The sequence below is a fragment of the Capra hircus genome, chromosome 5, assembly GCF_001704415.2.
Source record: "Capra hircus breed San Clemente chromosome 5, ASM170441v1, whole genome shotgun sequence".
NCBI lineage: Eukaryota > Metazoa > Chordata > Mammalia > Artiodactyla > Bovidae > Capra > Capra hircus.
Genome location: NC_030812.1, coordinates 90,232,211 through 90,256,532, shown reverse-complemented (window position 1 = coordinate 90,256,532; position 24,322 = coordinate 90,232,211). Strand labels below are relative to the sequence as shown.

The 24,322-nt window shown below is 39.2% G+C and overlaps 1 protein-coding gene across 1 annotated transcript in view; it reads left to right on the top strand.

Annotated features, from left to right (window-relative positions):
* The window catches only part of PIK3C2G (phosphatidylinositol-4-phosphate 3-kinase catalytic subunit type 2 gamma), a 470,847-nt gene that overhangs the window by 127,112 nt on the left and 319,413 nt on the right, over positions 1 to 24,322 (top strand). The window contains exons 13-14 of the mRNA XM_018048420.1: positions 4,618 to 4,746; positions 14,159 to 14,273. Of these exons, the coding sequence (XP_017903909.1) occupies positions 4,618 to 4,746; positions 14,159 to 14,273 (244 nt within the window). The remainder of the gene's footprint in view (positions 1 to 4,617; positions 4,747 to 14,158; positions 14,274 to 24,322) is intronic.

Genomic DNA, 24,322 nt, shown 5'->3' with positions numbered 1-24,322 from the left:
TATTTATATTCTGCAAATAGTTCTTAATCTTAAACTTTAAAAAAAAAAAAACCTCTGCTTTATTGTTTCAACAGCAGCTATGCCATTTTTCTCTCTAGTTTGCAGCAAAACCCTTCCAAAGAGTTGTCTGTATTCACTTTCTTCAGCTTTTCCCCTGCTTTAAAACATACTCCAGTCAGGCTTTCATCATCTCTTTTCCACTGAAATTGATCGTTCGAGTCAGCAGTGACCTGCAGAGCTGAATCTGATGTTTGTTTCTCTGTCTTCATTTCACATAATCTATTAAGAGCTGTTTCCCACATTCTTTTAGCTTTCTGCCCCCCTCACTGGACATTCCTTCTCCGTATCCTTTTCTTCTCCCAGACTGCTCATAGTCCTAGCCCTTAAGCTTCCTCTGTTCTATCTGTATTTATAGGCTTAGTTTTCTCTTATAGTCACACAGCATTAAATGCCATCTGTATGCCAGCAACTCCCAAATTTATATCACCAACCCCGGCATCGGTCACAAACTTCGTACTTATTCACTCAACATGTCTAAAACTAAACTCTTGATCTTACACTCCAAATTTGTCCTACCCATGGATGGCCACCCTGGATGATCATTTCCAGTTTTGGTTGTTTAGATCAGATCCTTAGCCTGAATTTCCTTCTCTCAGACCCATGTCTCGAATGTCCTACTGGCTCTCGTCTCAGATATCCTGCTGGCTCTCTCCTCAGAATATTTCCAGAGTGTTACTTCTTGTCACTTTCCTTTGTCTAGGCCACCATCATATCTCCCCTGTATTCCTACAACTGCCTTGTAATAGTCACCCTACTTCTCTTGCACCTTTATAATGCTTCTCATACAACAGCTCAAGTAGCATCTTTTAAAATGTAAGTCAGGCTACCTCACTCTACTGTTTTATAATCCTGAAATGGCTCCCCCTTTCACTCAGTCAAAAGTCAAAGTCCTTACAATGGTCCATTATTTTATATCAGTATTAATAGGGGAATTCTATACAGTGTGACTTTTTAAATCTCCCAATTTCACTGTCAAAAAGTTATTCTGATTTTAGAAAACCTGTCTTATATGGAAGCAAAGAATGTTTAAGAAAAAAATTAGTTTTTACTCATTTTTAAATAGTAGAGTAAGGCAAGCATATGGTTAAAATTTGAAGTTTGTAGATATAGAGAAGCAATCTTACTTCACTTATTGAATTATCTCAAAGTATTTTTCTTCCTTTTTTGTGTAAAGTTCATTCCTTTGATTTTTAAATAGCCATGTAGAAGTTAATAAAAAGGATTTCTCAGTGACTGTGAGATTATTCTGGCTTAAAAGTCTGTATGTATTCAAGAAAATGAATAAATAACTATAAAGTATGTATTCTTACTCTGGAAGAATTTATTTTCGTTAATAAAAATGACAAAATGGAGATTGGCAGTAACTATCCACTGTAACTTATCGAATGTTTTGTCATTCTTGATTTGAAAAGCTCACTAATAAGTGAAGTTACACATGAAGAAGAGAGACTCAATGGGAAAAAGAACATTCCAGATTATATGAGAAATAAAGTGAAATTATAGCTTCCATCCTGACACAAAATTATGAAAACTAAATAGAAAGTCAATTACAGGTAAAAGAGAATATTCGAGAAAGTACTGTGCATTTCACAAAATCATCAACATTTTATGTTGAGTTTCAGAGCTTCTTTTTAAGCTGAAAAATAGTCCACATTACATTGAATGAATATTATAACTGTGAAAAAATATGAATGATAAGAACAACTTTTGGATAACTAAACGTGTGATAATTTAATTTTCAATAATCTGAATTTTGCTAATATTGAAAAATAAATTTCCTTCAGCCTTTCCATTGTTTTCTCTCCTTCCTTTTTTAAAAAAATTGTTCATTGGAGGATAATTGCTTTACAATATTTTGTTTGTTTCTGCCATATATCAACATGAGTCAGCCATAGGTATATGTATGTCCCTTCCTTACTTTTAACTATAATTATATTTCATCTGTTTTACAATGGCTAATATAAGTTATTTATTACATTGTTGATGGGATAATGAATATACTACTGATATACAATCTACCATGTATCACATATTGTGTTATGTAATATTTTTTCCTTTTTATAGATAGACAAGGCTTAAAAAGGTTAAATTAATCACTCAAAGAACATCTGTTTAGTCACAGGGCCAACATTTGAATCAAATCCTTTGACTCATCTCCGCACCCAGTTTACATATTGACATCTCTGAGTTATTAACTCAGTGACAGTATGCCATAAGCCGCATGTAAGTCACCCACCCAAAATTCCTTATCTGTGTTTTCTATTGGTTAAAAGGATCCACTAACATAATCTAGGAGCCTGAAATTCATCTTCAATTTGTCATTGTCCTATTCTACTAATATGCTGTCGGTCAATTATTAGTTATCCATTTTACCTCTAAAATAGCTCTTCTGTCTTTTCCTTTTGTTAGATGTCTTTTTACACCTGTACCTAGATCTCTCCATCTCAGAGAATAGCATGTTGAGGGGAAAGATATGTATTTCCTCACAATCAGTTATGGTCACCGGTGTGAATTACCTGTTCCTTATTCCTGAGGCTGAATGCTGCCTGTTGTTGTTGTTGCGTAGTCACTAAGTTGTGTCCACCTCTTTGCAACCCCATGGACTGCAACATACCAAGCTTCTCTGTCCTCTACTATCTCTTGGTGGTGATTTAGTCACTAAGTTGTGTCTGACTCTTGCAACCCCATGGACTGTAGCCTATCAGGATCCTCTGTCCATGGGATTTCCCAGGCTCCCAGAGCTTGCTCAAATTCATGTCCATTGAGTCAGTGATGCTCTCTAACCCCCTCATGATCAGCCACCTTCTTCCCCTTTTGCCTTCAGTCTTTCCCAGCATCAGGGTCTTTTCCAGTGAGTCAGCTCTTCACATCAGGTGGCCAAAGTTTTGTGGCCTCAGCTTCAACAACAGTCCTTCCAGTGAATAGTCAGGCTTGATTTCCTTTAGGATTGACTGGTTTGATTTCCTTGCTGTCCAAGAGACTCTCAAGAGTCTTCTCCAGCATCATGATTTGAAAGCATCCATTTTTCAGCATTCAGCCTTTTTCGTAGTCTAACTCTCACATGCTTCCTGAGTGAGTGAGTGGAAGTTGTTCAGTCGTGTCCAACTCTTTGCAACCCAATGGACTGTAGCCTGCCAGTTTCCTCTGTCCATGAGATTCTCCAGGCAAGAATACTGGAGTGGGTAGCTGTTTCCTTCTCCATACATGCTTCCTAGCCACCCATAAATCTATCTCTCCTAAACATTGTATTTCTCTTGAGACTGTTGTATCATTTCTATGTAGCCAAGATGACTCCTGAAAGGAAAGAAAGGTATCCTTCTTCCTGTCCACCATTAGGAACCTCAGATCTCTCAGCTTCCTGTCAAAACCCCTTTCTTCTTAGATTCTTCAACCACTCAAGCATATTCCTTCCAGTTTTACAGTATCTTTATACCTTGTAGTCAATCTTATATAGATTAATGGATTTGATGCCCAAATTCTAATTTTTTCCACCTTTAACAACCTTGTGCTTATCCTTAGCCACTTTTTTTTTACCCATATCTACAGGGTCTGAGTTTGATGTTCTTCACCTTGGCATATCCAGGAATTGTACTGTCTATCACATCTCAGCAATCAGCCCCGAATTTCCTGGAATCTCATCATCACCCAGAATAGTTCACATTTAAAATTATAAACAACTCCCTATGCTTTTAGCTCTCTCATTTAAACGTTTCCTTTTGCCATTAGGAAAAACATCGCAAATTCCTTTGCCTGGCATACAGAGTTCTTAAACATTCTGGCAACCACCCATCTTTCTAATTGCATCCTTCATAACTTTCAGGTTAAGACCAACTTGACTACGTCTCTTGTTCTCGCTACAATGCGCCACTCACCATTCCTCAGCTCCATGCTCATATGCCCTTGCCAGTGCACTTTTTCCTTTTTCGGGATATTCTTTTCCAACTATTTACCTCGTTGTAGCCAACTTCTGCTTAAGACCCATTATGAGTTATTTCCTGTCCTCCCCCCATTCCCTAAGACAATGTTAATCATTCTTTCTTGATGCTCAGGTTTTTGTAATTTTCAAAAAAATAAGCTTATGTATCAAAATCAAAACAATCACCATAGAGTAATCAATCTCATGACTCTAGTACTTCTGCTATATTTCTGCATTTACAAGATAAAACATTATAACTTGAGAGAATGCCTCAGTTCAAATAGTTAAAATACTTGTGTCACACAGCACTGTATTAGAAGGAAATATTTATGAAAACATCATAGTAATTGGGTCCTAGTGTCCTAGAGTTGCTGGGACTATCAATGAGATCAAGGGTTAACGGTGCTTGACACACAATAAAGTGAAGGTGTTAGTTGCTTAGTGGTATCTGACTCTTTGTGACCCCATGGTCTATTCATGGAGTTCTCTAGACAAGAATACTGGGTGGATTGCCATTCCCTTCTCCAGAGAATATTCTCGACCCAGGAATCAAACCAGGGTCTCCTGCATTACAGACAATTTTTTTTTTAACCATCTGAGCTACCAGGGAAGCCCAACCTAATTTTTTCTTTTATTTTAAGGATCAATTTTCCTCTTGAAATAAAATCACTTCCAAGAGAATCCATGCTCACTATAAAATTGTTTGGGATTACCTGTGCAACCAATGCAGATTTATTGGCCTGGACTTGTTTTCCACTGTTTCCAAAACAGTAAGTATATCTTTTGTGATTAATAAAACTTCCATCTCAATAAAACCTCCTTGGAACTAGATAATGTTCAGTATATGGCATAATGAGAAAATCAAGAAGATGTTTCATTCTAAAACTGAGCTACCTCAATATAAATCACAACAATTGAAAGCAGGACTGAAAAGCAAAATGTAGAAATGGCTTTAGAAACAAGCTTCATGCTCAGCTTGTCAACTGGATCATTTACCATGAAAAGGTATTGCCATGACCAGTCTCAATTTCTTTTCCTTCTCTGACCAGCCAGTTTCTCTGGAATTACTAATGCAAAATGATTTAGATCAGTACTGTCATTTAGCAACAATGTAAGTCTTGAAATTCTGGCTGAAGTAAAATTATTCAGTGTAATTGGCTTACTGACCTTTTATTGCCAAGAGAAAAAAAATATATGTCAACTTTAAGACAATATTTTTCAGAAAAGTAAGCCAAATAGGAGTTCTGTCAGGACTGGTTGCCACTGAAAAAGTAGCTGTAAATTTAACCATAAGGATTTGGAATTATTAATACTTAGAATATTTGAGAAAGTCAGTAATGTGATTCTCTGTGTTATTAAAGAAAAATATTTTAAAACATCTTAGTTATTTTCCTTTGACAAAATTTGCTTTAGAATCAAACTGTTAGAAAAAAAAAGGACTTTTGAAGAATTAGAACTTGTGTTGTTATTTTAATATTATAAAGAGTGTTTCTGCCTCCGCTCTTTTAGAAAGACTTGGCAATATAAAAATGTTAACAAAATTCCTCATCAGGTTTTAGTTCCCACTTTTGTCAGTATAAATAAAATATCATCAAAGTAACTGTGGTACATATTTTGGTTTTGTTTGCTTGTTTGTTTTGCTTTTAGCCATACCTTATGGCATGTGGGATCTTAGTTCCCCAGCTAGGGATCGAACTCACGCCCCTTGCAGTAGAAGCACAAGTCTTAACCACTAGGTTACAGGAAAGCCCTCTGGAATACATTTTATAAATCATTTCTATTGGATTAACTATGACATGGTGTGCATGTTTGTATGTGTATATGTGTTACTCTTTTATTTGTTTTCATGTTACAGCTAGTTTCCACATGTGTGAGCAGAGGGAATGTATTTTCTTGGTAATTTCTGTTATCTAACATGGTACCTCTTGTAAATAGGCAATCAGTACAGGTTTATTAAACTGAATTAGAAGAAAATCAATCTCTATAGGAAATTTAGAATGAAATAAGATCTCAAAAGTCTGTAAGAGACAGTTCAACCCTAACGGGAATACCAACTGCTGTTAGCGGATATTTCAAAAATCTGATTTGTGGGCTAAGAACTTTCATTACTTTCTCACTGGGAGCAGCTGCACAGGTGCCTTTCTTTCTCCTGAGTGAGTTTCTTTAAAGTTTCATCTGCAGTAAGATCTAAAATGTTGTAGAATACATTTGTAGCTATTCACCGAAAAAAAAAAAATCCATTTTATTACCTCTAACACTATTTTGTACATAACAGGTAATCAAAAACTTGTTAAATATGTTAAAGGTCTGGAATATTTTTTGTCTTTCAAACTAATCTTCAAGGCTTTTTGCTGCATGCTTATTGTGGTAGCAAAATACTGCCTCCATGTTGTTTTGTCGTCTGTCACTTAACCTTTGGTAGACATTTAAGATGCAAGTGATTAGAGACAATGGGTGTCTTGAAGGAATGCCATCTGGGACTGATACTAAGTGCTTTTCCTAAGGGTAAATGGCAAAATTGTGGATGCTGAGACATCACAGAAACACAACTTACTTCACAGAGGATTTCAATGAGCATTTGTGAAAGTGTTTCCAAAAGATCATTTCTTATGAAAATCAGAAAATCTGCTCTCTCCTGGGCTAAACAACGTAAAGAAATTTAGATCTTTTTAAGACATCAGAAATTCATCACGTGGCCAGTTGGGGAGATGTTAATAACTCCCACTGTGTTCATTGCTTTGAGTTACAGAGATTCTAACCCAATTTATGTAAAGCAGGTATTTCAAGATCACATCAAATAAGTCACTTAATTTCATTTCCTTTATGGGCATGACCCATACCCATAAACATTTGGTATCAGTTTTGTCATTTATTTCAGTTCAAATTGCTCATACCTAGTCATATGGAGCTGTAATGAGCATTTCTGTCTTTATTTTTCCAAGATACACACGACCTGAAAATATGCAGACTTAAAGTCTTTCTATCTCTTTGTGGGTTTCAGAGGTGGGTTTCAGAAGAACCAACCGAGTTTAAATTCATATGTATTGGTTATGGCTGTATCAACAGTGTGTACAAATAAAAATAAAGTTCAACATTTTCAAGCACACAAACTCACTTTCAATCCTATTAAAAGGATATGTTTCAAGAACAGGTAAAATGTTGCCCACAGAAGTTTTATAATCCTCTCCTTTGCAGACAGAGTTTATACCACATCTGTATTCACAATGCCTCCACTGCAGTAAGACAGGGTTATTCTCACCTCAGTCATTTCTATGAGCTACCTTCCCTACTTAAATTCAAAACAAATAGTGTGGTCTTTACTTAGCATTTCTAAATTGCAGTAAACTCCTTCAATGCAGAGATGCTCAACCCTGATTGAACAATAGAATCTCCTGGGGAGATTTAAAACTAAACCCAAAACCCAAGTGCTCCCAAAGATTCTAATTTAATTGGTCTGTGGAGAAGCCCAGGCATCAGTATTTCCAGAGTTCCTGAGATGAGTTAAAATCCAGGAAAATGAGAATCTCCTTTGTAGAACTTAAAAAGAATCTTAAGTAAATCATAATACAATTTTATTCCTGAGACTGTTGTCTGAGTAGCCAACCCTGACCCCACTATGTATTGTCATTTCAGATATACCCTGAAAATCAAATAATAAAAACAAGTTGTAGATAAAAATGCCTTATCATTCTTCCATCCTGTAGGAGAAAGACTCTCAGAGCTCAATTCAAATATCTTATTTATATATGAAGATCTTTATGATGAAGGAAGGTTAAGGGACTGGCTAGAGGTCACTGGGCTACCTGGGAATAGAACAAGAACCAGAATGGAGAATTGGCTTCTCTGCACACATCTTCCTACTTCAAGTCACCTCCCTTCCCGCCCTTAGATGTTACGTCCTGCTTCTGAGCTGTGGAAACCTCACCAGCACAGGAGGGGATCTTGTCTCCCTTCCTGGCCATGAAACCTGTTAGATCTATGAGAGTCAGAGTCTCAAACAGTTTTATAAGATCAAATCTTCTGAAAGTACTGGTTCCAGAATGCCAAACCATGGATGCATAGAATCCTATACCTAAAAATGGGAGTAATTAATTTATTCTAACCATTTTTTAAAAATTCTCTGAGGAAACAGGGGGCCAGAGAGGGTCAACTAGCCTATCTGTTCTCCTGGTGCTAGAGATTTTCATTTGGTTTTTCCAGGCATAGGAATTTGTATAATATTGAAATTTAAAGCACACTTAAGGATAGAAACAGTATGAACCTAACCGGAAAAGGAGCAAAAATGGTATGGACCTAACAGAAACAGAAGATACTGAAAAGAGGTGGCAACAATAACAGAAGAACTGTATAAAAAAGATCTTCATGACCCAGATAACCACAATGGTGTGATCACTCACCTACAGCCAGACATCTTGGAATGCCAATAAAGTGGGCCTTAGGAAGCATCACTACGAACAAAGCTAGTGGAGGTGATAGAATTCCAGTTGAGCTATTTCAAATCCTAAAAGATGATGCTGTGAAAGTGCTGCACTCAACATGCCAGCAAATTTGGAAAACTCAGCAGTGGTCACAGGACTGGAAAAGGTCAGTTTTCATTCTAATACCAAAGGAAGGCAATGCCAAAGAATTCTCAATTTCACAATTGCACTCATCTCAGACACTAGCAGAGTAATGCTTAAAATTCTCCAAGCCAGGCTTCAACAGTACGTGAACCGAGAACTTCCAGATGTTCAAGCTGGATTTAGAAAAGGCAGAGAAACCAGAGATCAAATTGCCAACATCCGCTGGATCATGGAAAAAGCAAGAGAGTTCCAGAAAAACATCTACTTCTGCTTTATTGACTATGCCAAAGCCTTTGACTGTGTAGATCACAAAAACTGTTGAAAATTCAAGAGATGGGACTACCAGACCATCTTATCTGCCTCCTGAGAAATCTGTATGCAGGTCAATAAGCAACAGTTAGAACTGGACATGGAACAAAGACTGGATCCAAATAGGGAAAGGAGTACATCAGGGGTATATATTGTCACCCTGCTTATTTAACATATATTCAGAGTAAATCATGAGAAAAGCTGAGTTGGATGAAACCCAAGCTGAAATCAAGATTTCCAGGAGAAATATCAATAACCTCAGATATGCAGATGACACCACCCTTATGGCAAGAACCATAATGGCAAAAAGCCATCCATATGGCAAAGAGCCTCTTGATGAAGGTGAAAGAGGAAAGTGAAAAATTGACTTAAAACTCAACATTCAGAAAGCTAAGATCATGGCATCTGGTCCCATCACTTCATGGGAAATAGATGGGGAAACAATGGAAATAGTGAGACTTTAATTATTGGGGCTCCAAAATCACTGCAGATGGTGACTGCAGCCATGAAATTAAAAGAGGCTTACTCCTTGGAAGGAAAGATATGACAAACCTAGGCAGCATATTAAAAAGCAGAGATATTACTTTGCCAACAAAGGTCCATCTAGTCAAAGCTATGGTTTTTCCAGTGGTCATGTATGGATGTGAGAGTTGGACTGTGAAGAAAGCTGAGCACCGAAGAATAGATGCTTTTGAACTGTGGTGTTTGAGAAGAGTCTTGAGAATCCCTTGGACTGCAAGAAGATCCAACCAGTCCATCCTAAAGGAATTCAGTTCTGAATATTCATTGGAAGGACCGATGCTGAAGCTGAAATGACAATACTTTGGCCACCTGATGCGAAGAACTAGCTAATTGGAAAAGACCCTGATGCCGGGAAAGATTGAAGGCAGGAGGAGAAGGGGACAACAAAGGATGAGATGGTTGGATGGCAGCACCGACTCTATGGACATGAGTTTTAGTAAGCTCCAGGAGTTGGTGATGGATATGGAAGCCTGGCATGCTGCAGTGCATGGGGTCACAGAGTCAGAAACAGCTGAGTGACTGAACTGAACTGAACTAAGGATAGAAATGTTATTTATCAGCATAGTCCTTTGCTAATGACATCTTATTCCAAATCTCCACATATAAGATCAATGAACAGTGCATATACATGTTGGTGAGGTAGGCAGGGTAGCATTTGAAATTCTAGATTCCTGTCTATTTGCCATGGCTTCCCTGGTGGCTCAGTGGTAAAGAATCCACCTGCCAATGCAGGAGACATGGATTTGATCCCTGGTGCAGGAAGATCCTCTGAAGGAGGAAATGGCAACCCACTTCAGTACTCTTGCCTGGGAAAGCCTATGGATAGAGGAACCTGGCAGGCTACATACGGTGCATGGGGTAACAAAGAGCCGGACATGACTTAACAACTAAACAACAATTTGCCATCTCCTCAGCACCTTTCTGCTTCCCTGGTGGCTCAGATGGTAAAGAATCCCCCTGCAATGCAGGAGACCTGAGTTCAATCCCTGGGTTGGGAAGATCCCCTAGAGGAGGGCATGGCAACTAACTCCAGTATTCTTGTTTGGAGAATCCCCATGGACAGAGGAGCCTGGTGGGCTACAGTCCATGGGGTAGTGGAGTCACTCAGACAGGACTGAGTGGCTAAGAACAGCACAGCACATCACCTTTCTAAAGTCTACTCCCCTAAACACAAGGCCACATGAAGACAAATATAAAACTACTGATTCTGTGTCGAAGAAACTAAGCAAATTAAGGCTTGCTAATGAAGACAGGATACAGATGTCCTGGTATAAATCTGGTGCTCGTTCCACAATTATGAAACTGTTTCTGGTATGCTTTGCTTTCATCATGTTTTTGTTTTGTTTGCTTAATTTTAACTGACTTCGTAAACATTTGCATGGCATTGTAATGTAAAACCTACTGGTGAATCCCACCAACTTGGAAGTTAAAAATTTCCATTTTCATCCTTTTTTCTGAGACCACCAACACTAAGATGCATTCTTTAAACCCCTTGATTCCACTGATCATCTTCCTCATCTTCATATTTTCTATTCACAGACATCTATGGAAATGCAGTCCTTCAGTCATGCTTACAATATTGAAAAAGGCCCCTTATCAGAATATAAATTAGGTAATTTCCTGCACACAGAGAACCAAAAGAATGGTGTCAAACATCCTCTCCCCCAGAATTGTCTTAAAGTATGTATTATATTAATCTTAACTGGACAACTAGAAGTTCATTCTCTCTATGCCCTATCCCTTGATACATCCTTTCATACATATACTTGAATCCAGAGTTCTGACTTCACTGTGCCCCATACAACTCAGGGTTAAGGCCAGGGTGGCTGTTGATCCAGACTCCATCTGAGGAGACAAATGACAGATAACTCACAGTTATTCTTGAGTCTCTTCATTATTTGTAGGAATCAGCTTAGATCACTCAGATTTTCAGAGTGAAACATGGCCAAGATGTATAAATATAGTAGGGCCATAAATATAGCTCACTACACAACTTAGATGTGAAGAAAAATTGCAATTAATATATCACACTTTTCCTCATGAGCTCCCACCCTGTAACTAAGGAAGAGGACAAATTTTCCATTGATTACTAAAAAATTAGCCAATTTGATCATCTAAATAGGTCCTTTTAGAATTATGCAGCCTCCTTTGATAAAATGCTCAATCACTCAGCTTCCTGACACCCTAAGTCTTTAAGAGGACCATTGTTGTTTAGTCGCTGAGTTCTGTCTAAGTCTTTTGCTATCCCAAGGACTATAGTCTGCCAGGCTCCTCTGTCTCTGGGATTCTCCAGGCAAGAATACTGAAGTGGATTGCCGTTTCTTTCTCCAGGGGATCTTCCTGACCCAGGGATAGAACCTCATCTCATGCACTGACAGGTGGATTTTTTACCACTGTGTCATTTCGGAAATCTGGATACAAAGGATCAGAAAAGAAACAGATTATTTGGCCTAGTGACATACAATATCCAAATCAAAGGCATTTTTAAGCTGGTGGTTGTTCCTTCCTATTATAGCCTGTGATTGGTACTCTCCCAAATTGGCTAGGGCTAGCTGACATTGCCAGGGTGTCCTGGGGCTTGCAGGTACCACAGACCCACACAGGACTCCAAGCTGACCTCAGCTCAGATGGTCTAACCAGATGCCCTTATTGTAGAAGCCCTTTGTCCCCACCACCTGACTCCCTTTATGGAAACATTCTCACACAGACATCTTCAGCTCTGTCTAGATTCTGGCTCTTCTGTAAAGAAACCAAAAACCCAATAAAGCTGAACATGAGTTCCTTTGGTCTGTATATCATGTGGCCCCATGTTAAAGGTCACTCTTCAAGTCTGTACAGGATCAGCTCAAGAAATGATTTTCTTCTCAGATCTGAAGCACAGGGCATGAAATGGAGCCCCCTCTGCCTTCAGCATTAGGCCGTGCTCACTTACTTAACACTCCTCCCCATCTGCCTTCCTATGGGCAGAAGAGGGGAGCTTGGGATACCATGATCGCACTGTCCCCTCTTTCTCTGTCTTTTGCTTCCCACCAACTCAAATTGCCAGGAAGTGGTAGTTATTTCTTTTGCCACATACTCCTTCTAGGATGCCACACCCACCTTCCTACACTGCTGTTTACTCTACCATGGATAGGCGTATTTTCTGTAAATACTGTAGAGGACATTAACATCTGAGCCCTCCACGCTCAGTTATAGGACTCTTCTTTTGCATTCTGGCTGAAACTAATCCAAAACTTTTCCCAGGAAGATGGATGCTTCAGACCATTTGGGGCAAGATTATATACTCTGAAAGGTAAAAGAGAAAATCACAGTAATAATTTTCTAATCTTTATCTCTACTGAATTAACTTTTAGCTTGCTAATATACTGTGGGCTTCCCTGGTCACTCAGACAGTAAAGAGTCTGCCTGCAGTTCTGGAGACCCAGGTTCCATCTTTGGGTCAGGAAGCTCCCCTGGAGAAACGAATGGCTATCCATGCCTGGAGAATTCCATGGACAGAGGAGCCTGGTGGGCTACAATCCATGGGGTCACATAGAGTCAGATGCGACTGAGCAGCTAACACTTTGACACTACTTTTGCTAATGCTGTTATTGGCTAATACTGGTCCCTGGTATTGTTATACCAAAAAACAAACAAACAAAAAACAAAACTCAAGTTTCTTCAGATGAGGTGAGGATAGAAGAAAGGGATAAAAATGACTCAAAATTCATCCTGCTAAAACAATATTCTTGGGTTATATAAAAATATCTGCACAGTAATGCTTAAAATTATACTTCCTTGTATAGTTTCTAATAGTATCTTTTAATATGAAAGCTAAAGAAGCCAAGCCTCAAGAAGCTAAGGGTTTAGAAAACTTTATTTGGATTTTTTTCCTCTTACTTTGCATATTTGTCCATTAAATGGCAAGGTAGAATTCTATGTTATTTTCCAAAGACTTGCTTAATAAATTAAAATTCTATATAAACTTTAATCTTGTTGACTTTAAGTTCTACAGTTTTAATTTGGTGTGTTAATCAAAGACTGTTCTCAGATCAGTAGAACATTTTAACCAATAATCTTATTCATATATACAAGGCAGGTATAGCTTGTTTTTTTAATTCCTATAAGCCTCTGTGAATTTGGCTGTTATTGAAGCTGTTAAAACTATCCATGAACTCTTCCTGTCTAAAGTCTTTTCTGTATTCACTCTCATTTACTATGGTAATTTACAACATAGGTTTAAATATTCAGAATATGAATAATCTTTCTATTTATGCATAAAGAACCACTTCCTCCATGAAGTCCCACAACTACTTTGATCTGCAAATCATATGCTAATTTAAATCTTTTCTTTTTGTAAATTTAGAGTTCATATCTTTAAAGATGCCCAGGGAATTTAGTCACCCTATGAAGCAAAAAAAAGAAAAAATTCTTAAGAGTTATTAACATTTTTATTAATTTAAGGCAGTCATAACTCCAAGAATATAAACTTGAGATTCTTAGTCCCATCTTGTAATCAGCGTTGTTGGAAATTAAGAGTAAGTGCTACCTGTTAGAAACCATTGTGGAAACAGTTTTCTCTTGTGGAAAATAAATGTAGGGATCTACAGACATCACCATGCATGTGGTATTATTAGAAACGAACCATTCATCAGTATCTAGACTTGTGGAATATCTTATTTCTCTTTTAACTACTGAGTGAAGCTACTTAGATAGCTAACTGTGCTTTTTTTTTTTTTTAAATTTATAAATAGTAGTACCTTCCCTCTTGAAATGACTTTCGTCTGTCCATATGTGTTGTCTTTTGCAGCAGATCCATTCTCGGGTCTGTGCTATTCAGCATGACATTACAAAGTGAGCCTCCCATGGAAATGATCGCTCCAGGAGTGTGGGATGTAAGTCAGCCATCCCCAGTGACCCTGCAGGTAAGGCCAGGCTATGAGGTTAAAGTACACACAGCACGCATTACTTGATAAATGTCTTGTTGTCAATTACAGAAACAATTTTCTTCCAGGATCACACATTTTAATAGTCTTCTCTTTCTCCAGCCTGCTGGGATCTGTAAAACCTCTATTGCTTTTATTTTGCATTCAGTGTTCTCAAAGCACTTTTCTCCCAGTTTATATAATAGCAATTTCAAGCCATTCTCCATCCAACACAATCAGGAAGGAAAGGAATGGACTGTTGCCAGGAGTCTACTCATTATACATATTCACTTTTCTTTCCATTGTCTAAAAACAGTCATTAGTATATATTATTAACTTGGTACCTTATTCACACCTACCTCTTCATTATGTCATATTGCCTTAAAATCTCTTTTGTTACGTGTTTCCTAAATGACTAGCCATTAAGCTGAATAGTAGGGGGAGAAACAGCAAACCAAATCCTTCCTTTTTCCTTAAAGGCTCTCTCCTTTCTGTGATTTGTAATCATGAATGAAAGGTGATTAATGATTTTGGGCTTTCATCCTTTCTGCTCAGAGGATTTTTTTTTTCATTTCCCTCCCTTTTTTTCATGCTGGTAAATGATCAGGTTCATCAGATACCTGAAGCCTAACCGCTCCCATACATGCAAATGCGGGGAATACAGACTCTCCATCTGCGTGGGAAAAACTGGGCTGTGCGCCACAGCACAGGATTTTTCAACCTCTCACTATTGACATGTTGGATGGGATGAGTCTTTGTTGTGGGGGGTGCCCTGTGCACTGTAGGATATTTAACAGTGTTTGGGGTTTTACCCACTAAGTACCAGTAGTACCTTCCCAGTTCTGATAACCAAAAATGTTTCCACATACTGTCAAATGGTCTCTAGGGATAAAATTGCCCTCAAGTGAGAATCACTATGCTGGAGGAAATTAGTAGAGTCTATAGGTTTGTAGAATTTCCAGGTCTGCGGTAAAGGAAGTGAGGGACAAAGTTTAGCAACATGGAAAGTAAGCTGTTAAAAATGGAAAAGAAAAGCAGCACTAATAAGAAAACGTGGCTTTCACTTTGCAAGATGGAAGAACTTCCCCCTCCAGACAGTAGCTGAAGATCCACTTCTAATCCGTGGATGGGGTGATAAAAAAAAACAGTGTTACAAAAGAGAGACACACAGAGAAGGAGCTTCTGATTGCCAGTGCAGGGGTTTGTGGGTGGGGAATGTAGGATGGGATAGTTAGGAAGTTTGGGATGGATACATACACACGTCTATACTTAAAATGGATAACCAACAAGGACCTACTGTATAGTGCAGGGAACTCTGCTCAATGTTATGTGGCAGCCTGGATGGGAGGGGAGTTTGGGGGAAAATGAATACATGTATATGTATGGCTGAGTGCCTTTGCTGTCCACCTGAAGCTATCACAACATTTTTAATTGGCTATATAACTCAATACAAAACAAAAAAGCCAGGTGTTGTCAAAAAATAAAGCACACATAAACGCCAAAGAAGTGGTTGATTAGGTTGGATCTTGGCATAGCATCCTAGACACTCAACAGATCATGACTTGGTGATTAGCAGATGTTTCCTTGTAACAGGACAACTACCTTTCTTTAAGAGGATGAATGCAGACTTTTCCTTGCCAGATCCAAACCACCTGAGCTTAACAAAAATCTTCCAAGTCTGCCCATTGGCAGAGCTTTATGGATATAAATTAATGATTATCAGGGTCTTTAGTGGCTGGGGTAGGGTGGGAGACATGAAGGAGGCTATCCGATGAGACCTTCCTTGATTCCTCTCAAGTGAGGGGATCAGCTGCTTTAGGAGCACACATCCTGGAAGTGGAAGCTGAAGAAAAGTATCAAGGATTCAGCAGCATAGATTTCCATGTAGAGACCTACAGTCAGGATGGAATTACCACATGCTCATGTTCAGTCACTAAGTCAACTCTTTGCAACTGCATGAACTGTAGCCTGCTAGGCTCCACTGTCCATGGGATTTCCCAGGCAAGAATACTGGAGTGGATTAATGTTTCCTTCTCCAGGGGTTCTTCCTGACCCAGGGATCAAACTTGTGTCTCCTGCATTGGCAGGTGGATTTTTTTTTTCTTTTTTTTACCTCTTAACCATCTGGGAAGCCCCTATGACAGAATTTATCTTACAAGAAAAGGAGAGAAGATATGGAAATCATCCAACAGGATGAAAAAATGTTCAATTATCTTCTCTTGCAAAATAATTTCACATGGTATAGACATAGATGGAAACGTGTCAGAATTTTTTCAATTGATGATGAAATATACAAAATAAAGTAAGAGGTATTGAGGTAATAAAGTTGAAAGCCTTAATAACTAGTCTCATTCTAATTACACACAGCTAAATTTAGAGCAGAATTTTCAACCTAAGGATTATGAGATGGTGAGGAAATTAGAAGCAAGTTCTGCAACCAGTGTTTGTGTTAAGGAGTCAGTGTGAGTCACAGGGAAAGACATCAGGCTCAGAGTCAGGAGATTCAGAGTCTAGTCTTAGCTCTTTAACAGTAAACGTTATGACTGAACAAGTCACTTCCCACCTCCATACAGTGAGAGGACTGTACTATGCCTGTTCAACTTCTTTCTGGTCTGTGCTTTGCTGATTGTCTATGTTATTAAAAGATGACAATTATGGTATGATGCAGGTTATAATATGTTACAGAACCTAATTCCTTCCAGTCAGCCTTCTTTTTTTCACACTATGCTGCAGACTGGAAGCAGTGAATAGAGTGAAGTAGATCTGAGTTCTAAGCTCCCCAAGTGGCACTAGTAGTAAAGATTTCTCCTGCCAATGCAGGAGATATAAGTGACGCTGGTTCATTCTCTGTCTCAGGAAAATTCCCTGGAGGAGGAGGTGACAACCCACTCCAGTGTTCTTGCCTTGAGAATCTCACAGGTAGAGAAGCCTGGAGGGCTAAAGTCCATAGGGTTGCAGAGTCAGACATGACTGAAGCAACTTAGAGTGCACGCACAGATATGAATTCAGACATGGAGACAAATTATTATAGGATCCGATCAATGTGTGTCTCCCTCAACTTCTTCCCTCTCCCTGTATACAATCTAGTATGCTGCTGCTAAGTCGCTTCAGTCGTGTCAGACTCTGCGCAACCCCAGAGACGGCAGCCCACCAGGCTCCCCCATCCCTGGGATTCTCCAGGCAAGAACACTGGAGTGGGTTGCCTTTTCCTTCTCCAATGCATGAAAGTGAAGAGTGAAAGTGAAGTCACTCAGTCATGTCCGACTCCTAGCGACCCCATGGACTGCAGCCTACCAGGCTCCTCTGTCCACGGGATTTGCCAAGCAAGAGTACTGGAGTGGGTTGCCATTGCCTTCTCCAACAATCTAGTATAGTGATTTATAATTTAAGCACTAAGAGCAGAGTTGTTTTAGTTAATGTTGCTCTTGTTCTAGTTTATATTTCTTTACTTAGTTTCCCATTCATTCTATTTCTTAAAAGTTTTTTTTTTTTAATGTGAGCCATTTTAAAAGTCTTTATTGAATTTGTTACGATATTGCTTGTTTCATGTTTTGTTCTTTTGTATGTAGGTTGGATCTTCACTCCCCAACCAGGGATTAAACCCACACTCCCTGATTGGAAGGCGAGGTCTTAACCACTGGACCGACAGAGAAGTCCCCCCCCACACACACCATTCATTCTAAATACACTATATTCTGGTTTATTTGTCCTCACCACACTACTGTCAGATAACCTCCTAATTTCTAGTTGCCAAACCCAGCACTGGTTTCATACCTCTTCATTCTAGTCCTCTCTGTGCAGTTTTTGGCACTATCTCTTCCCTATTAGGGGCCTTCTGAAGGAGTTCAGTGGTGAACAATTCGCCTGCCACTGCAGGAGACGCAGGAGATGTGGGTTCCATCCCTGGGTCTGGAGGAGGAAGTGGCAACCCACTCCAGTATTCCTGCCTGGAGAATCCCCGTGGACAGAGGAGCCTGGCAGACTATAGTCCATGGGGCCACAAAGGAGCCCAACATGACTTAGTGACTAAACAGCAACTTCCCCACTACAGAACACTCTTCTCTGACTTTGCTGATATTGCCCTCTTAGTTTTCTCTTCACACTCTCTTTGGTTATCCTTTTTCTGTTTTCTACTCCCACTCCGTTTCTTTTGCTTGTCCCCTCTGTTGACAGTTCCCACGGGTTCTGTCTGCTGCCCATTGCTATTCTCAGTATGTATATTCTCCGTGAGAGAATTTCTCTAAAGCTTTATTGAGATATATGTCACATACCATACAATCCTCCCATTTAAAATATACAATTCAATGTTTTCTAGTATTTTCAGAGATATGTACAGCTAATCTCAGCCAATGCCAGTTTTAGAGCATTTTCATTTTTATGAAGAAATCTTATACTTTTTAGCTATTGCTTTCCAGTCCCAAAATCTAAGCAACTACTAATATAATTTCTGTCTCTATAGATTCACCTATTCTGTACATTTCACGTAAATGGAATCATACAGTATGTGTTCTGTTGTGACTGGATTCTTTCCTTTAGCATAATGTTTCAAAGTTCATCCACTTTGTATCATAAATGAGTATTCACTTTTTTTTAATTGCTGAATAATATTACAAGATAGAAACGTGCTTAGTCACTTTTGCTACCCTTTGAACTATAACCCGCCAGGCTTCTCTGTCAGTGGGATTTCCCAGGCAAGAAGAGTGGAGTCACTTGCTGCTTAACTCAGGGATTGAACCAGCATCTCCTGTGTCTCCTGCATTGCAAGCAGATTCTTTATCTGCTGAGCCATCAGGGAAGCCCCACCCACAGTATAGATATACCATTCATATGCATGAGATATACCACTCTAAATGCATATAGAGATATACCACTCTAAATGCATAGTTGCTATGCATTTAGATTGTTTCCTTCCGGCTATTAAGAACAGAGCTGCTCTGAACATTCACGTACAAGTTTGTGTGTGAACCTATGTTTTTATTTATCTGGGCTGTATACCAAGCAATGGAATGGCTGAGTCTCATTTGTTCCTAAGGTTTGATTTACAGTATCTTGCAGGTTCATGCCTAAGTCTGTATCTTTAGTTCACACTCTTTTACACCACAGGGAAAGAAACTGTGAGTCACTCAGTCATGTCTGACTCTGCGGTCCCATGGACTGCAGCATGCCAGGCTTCCCTGTCCTTCTCTGTTTCCCAAAGTTTGTTCAGATTCATGTCCATTGAGTCAGTGATGCCATCTAACCATCTCACCCTCTGCCACACCCTTGCCCTCCTGCCTTCAGTCTTTCCCAGCATCAGAGTCTTTTCCAGTGAGTCAGTTCTTCATATCAGATGGCCAAAGTATTGGCGGTTCAGCTTCAACATCAGTCCTTCCAAAGAATATTCAGGACTGATTTCCTTTAGGATGGACTGGTTGGATCTCCTTGCAGTCCGAGGGACTCTCAAGAGTCTTCTCCAGCACCACAGTTCAAAAGCATCAGTTCTTTGGCACTCAGCCTTCTTTATAGTCCAACTCTCACATCCGTATATGACTACTGGAAAAATAATTGCTTTAACTAGATAGACCTTTGTCAGCAAAGTGATGTCTCTGCTTTTTATTACACTGTCTAGGTTGGTCATAGCTTTCCTTCCAAGGAGCAAGTGTCTTTTAATTTCATGGCTGCAGCCACTGTCCACAGTGATTTTGGAGCCCAAGAAAATAAAATCTGTCACTGCTTCCACTTTTTCCCTTTCTATTTTCCATGAGGACCAGGTGCCATTAGTTTTTTTTAATGTTGAGTTGTAAGGCAACTCTTTTACTCTCCTCTTCACCCTCATCAAGAGATAGTCTGTAGACAGCTTCCAAAACAATACATTCCAAATTGAGCTCACCATCCTCTGAGAATTGCTTTCACTCCCTGAATTATTTATGACTGTGCATGCACTCACATACAGCGAGTCATTGCACTTGTCTTGTCTCTCTCTCAATACTCATATTCTGTCCACCATAGATCCTGTCAACTCTTCTCTCATATGTTCCTCAGTCTGTCCTCACAAGTCCCCACTGTGTCTTCCTTGGTGGTTATTCTCTAATCCAAAATCCACAAACATGATCCTTCGAAAACATAAATCTGAACCCGCCACTCTCCTTATACTCTTCAGTAACTCAGCACTGCCTAGAGAATTACAGGCAAGTTCTAAAGCACAGCCTCCTCCCATTGTTTCCCTTGCCACTCCCTGACGTCAAGCTCCAGCAGCTTCAAAATTTGCAGTCTCTGACGTGGACTGTGCTGTTTTTACCTTTTGTGCATTTATGTATTCTGTTACCTGCCTGCAATGTGTCTACCATCTTCTCTTAACTGTCTGTTACCCACCCTTGGGCTTAGTTTCTGTCCTTGTTAGTCACCTTTTAGGATCCATGGAACCCTCTTCCATGAATTTCTTACCCCCTTCCCTCTTTTCACTCTAAGAAGCGTTGGAGTGTCCTACTTCTGTGTTCTCATAATAACCAAGAAGATTTTTGTCAACACATTTACAACATTGTATTTCTTTCTTGAGAACTTCTTTAAACCATAGTTCTTACCTACTCATTCATACAAGGTATTTTACTTTACCTAACATTTCATTACCTGTTTATCCTTCATTATCAGTGATGTTAGGGTGAGGCAACAGCAATATTATTGGTACATGATCCTTAGAACACAGTACATTTTTGTCCAAGTGTAGCATAGGCTCCTTTTTCTTCACCCCCTCTTTTACACCTCCTTCCACAGACTCACAGCAATTGCCATCTAGTTGATAGACCTCATTCTTTCCCTTGAACTGCATAGAACTTATGGTCTAATACGCATATGCCTTATAGCCAAACTACACCTACAGCCCAGGTTCATTTCTTTGAACAAGGTGGTAGAATCATGGGGGCCTGAGCCAGGCCGTGAACGTCTTATTGGCATAGTTATGTGAACATGAACACTAGGCACATTCACAGCAGCTCCTTCAAGGAATTCCAAAACATGAAGCCGTAGTAGGAACCATGGTGGCCAAGTGTAAATGGAGAAGGAAGGAGAGAGTAAAAGCAGAGCAGATAAACGGAACACAAGACGTCAATATTCAGTGTATAAGGACGTGTGCGTTATAAGTGTGGATGATTGGATCTGAATATTTACCCGTACCCTGGAAGAAAGAGCCTCATAATTTCTTTCTTTTTTTTTTTTTTTTTTTTTCGCTTAAAGTCAGTAGTCTATCCTTAACTCTTTGAGGCAAGAATGGAACAGTAGGTGTCATGGCACATTAAGTGAACACATTGGTAGAGAGCTCCTGTGAAGTGAAGTGAAGTCGCTTAGTCGTGTCCGACTCTTTCCAACCCCATGGACTGTGGCCCACTAGGCTCCTTGGTCCATGGGATTTTCCAGGCATGAATACTGGAGTGGGGTGCCATTTCCTTCTCCAGGGGATCGTCCCGACCCAGGGATCAAACCCAGGTCTCCCACATTGTAGGCAGACGCTTTACCGTCTGAGCTACTAGGAAAGCCCTTTAAAAAGAAGCAATCAATCCACGTGTGCCCCTTTGCCTCCGTGAGGGGGTGGAGCTGAGATGAGCTCAGGGGGCGTGGCCCCGGCTAAGGGGCCCGAAAGTGATTTGGGCCCCAGGTGGGCGGGCTCTGGGAAGCCACCAGAACCAGCTGCAGGGCGGGGTCATCAGAGGAGCGGCTGCCCGGCCCAGGGTGAGAGCTCCTGTAGCACTCTATTAAACAAAAGAAAAATAAATAAATAAATAAAACTAAGGCCAAGCTTAGAGCGTAATGACCACAGAAGAGGAGTCACATGTTTGCCATTATTAACTTGAAGCATAGCTTGGGGGGCTCTGTGTATATTCAACCCTATTTTAATTGTTAATGTTTGCCTTTGTCCTCCTCCATAATGCATAGAACTCAAAAGTGTTCCAGGGAAAATGTTGTACATTAACACATATTTGGGAAAGTATCTTTTATGAAAAATTAAAACAAGAGGCAACTGGGGAAAGCCCTAATATTTTCTGTCAGAAACTGAAGAATCGATAACTGTCTAACTTCATAAAATATGAAGATATGCAGTTTGTATAGGACCTCATTCATGTATCAGAAATGAAAAAAATTTCATAATTGAAATATATCAAGGAATTTATTATAGATTTTGTATAAGGATACTTCTGTATTCTCACCCACTAGCTTTAGTTTCCTCATCTACCCTGCCCTTTACTTAGGACCAACATAAAATTGAATAAGCTCATTAATATTTTAGCATTTTTGTTTTCTATGTTTAAAATATCTGGATATATTAAGAGTAAAGGGTAACCTACTAATACCGGAGGCACTTCTTTCCAAGGCAAAATTAATCTTTCTGCCAACAGGCAAAATTTACTATAATATTGCTTTGGTGTGTTGTAATAATGAATGATATATTATAACAAAAATTATACCAAAAACAAATATTGCAACAAATTTTAAAGATTAAAGAAAAAAATTCTTAAGACTTTTCAAATAAGAATCCAAGTAGATTAAACTGTATTTCAAACCGTAACTCACAGTCTACCTTATAATTTTATTCCATTATTTTCTGAGATCACAATCTAACATAGATCAGCAGAGAAAAATAAATTCGTTAGATTTTCTGATATGAAAATGAAAAAAAAAGTGATACTCTTAAGTACTATGAAAAGTGAAAGTCACTCAGTCATGTCCAACTCTATGACCCCATGGACCGTATTCTGCCAAGCTTCTCTATCCATGGAATTTTCCAGGCAAAGGGGTCTTCTGACCCAGGGATCGAACTTGGGTCTCCCACATTGCAAGCAAATTCTTTTACCATTTGAGCCACCAGGGAAACCTCCTAAGCATTATATGGGGCTGAAAATATTTATCTCATTTATGTACTTAGAAACTGTATTTTTTGATAACTACTGTTTTATTTACTGGGCTTCCCTGGTGGCTCAGTGGTAAAGAATCTGTCTGTCAGTGCCAGAGATGTGGATTCGACCCCTGGTCAGGAATATCGCCTGCAGAAGAAAACAGCAACCTACTCCAGTATTCTTACCCAGGAAATCCCATGAGCAGAGGAGCCTGGTGGGCTAAAGTTCATGGGGTCATGAGAGAATCAGACATGACTGAGCAACCAAACAACAACAGTGACAAATGTTATTTACTAGAATCAGGTTATCACTTAAGTGTGGTCTAGTGGGAGGCGTGTTAAGCCAGGAAAAAAGGTCTACATTCTAGCCTTGTCTATAAAACTGAGTTATAGAGCCACAGCAAGAATATTCTGTTTGGTTTTATACTTGCAAAACAGATCTTTACCAGAGAAGAGTTCACTGTCGTGTCTACAAAGTGGTTCACAGGCTTACAAATTTTAAGTAGTAGCTGCTACTAAGTCACTTCAGTCGTGTCCAACTCTGTGCGACCCCATAAATGGCGGCCCACCAGGCTCCCCCGTCCCTGGGATTCTCCAGGCAAGAACACTGGAGTGGGTTGCCATTTCCTTCTCCAATGCATGAAAGTGAAAAGTGAAAGTGAAGTCGCTCAGTCATGTCCAACCCTCAGCGATCCCATGGCCTGCAACCTTCCAGGCTCCTCCGTCCATGGGATTTTCCAGGCAAGAGTACTGGAGTGGGGTGCCACTGCCTTCCTCCTTAAGTAGTAGAGACGAACATAAAGTTACTCTTTTTATTTTCTCAAGTGATTACATGAAAAAATGTGATTGCAATCTATAATTTTCATCATTTAATAATCAACATTTAGTAATGAAATACAGAAAGGGTATAATTTCAGCATTATATAAAATGTAGCATTTAACTTTATGAAAAGTTAATAAATATTATTTTCTTATTTTTTCTCAGATAAAGTTACAGACTACAAACTTATATACCATTTATATAAATAATTGAGGATTTACCAAATATCATGTATATTTAAACACCGAGTCCAAACCCTAATGATTCTTCTAAAATTATTGTTAAATAATAAACATCACAGGAAACATAGGATATTTTCCTGCCCTTTGCTTTATTTTCTATAAATCTAAGATAGAGATCATTAAA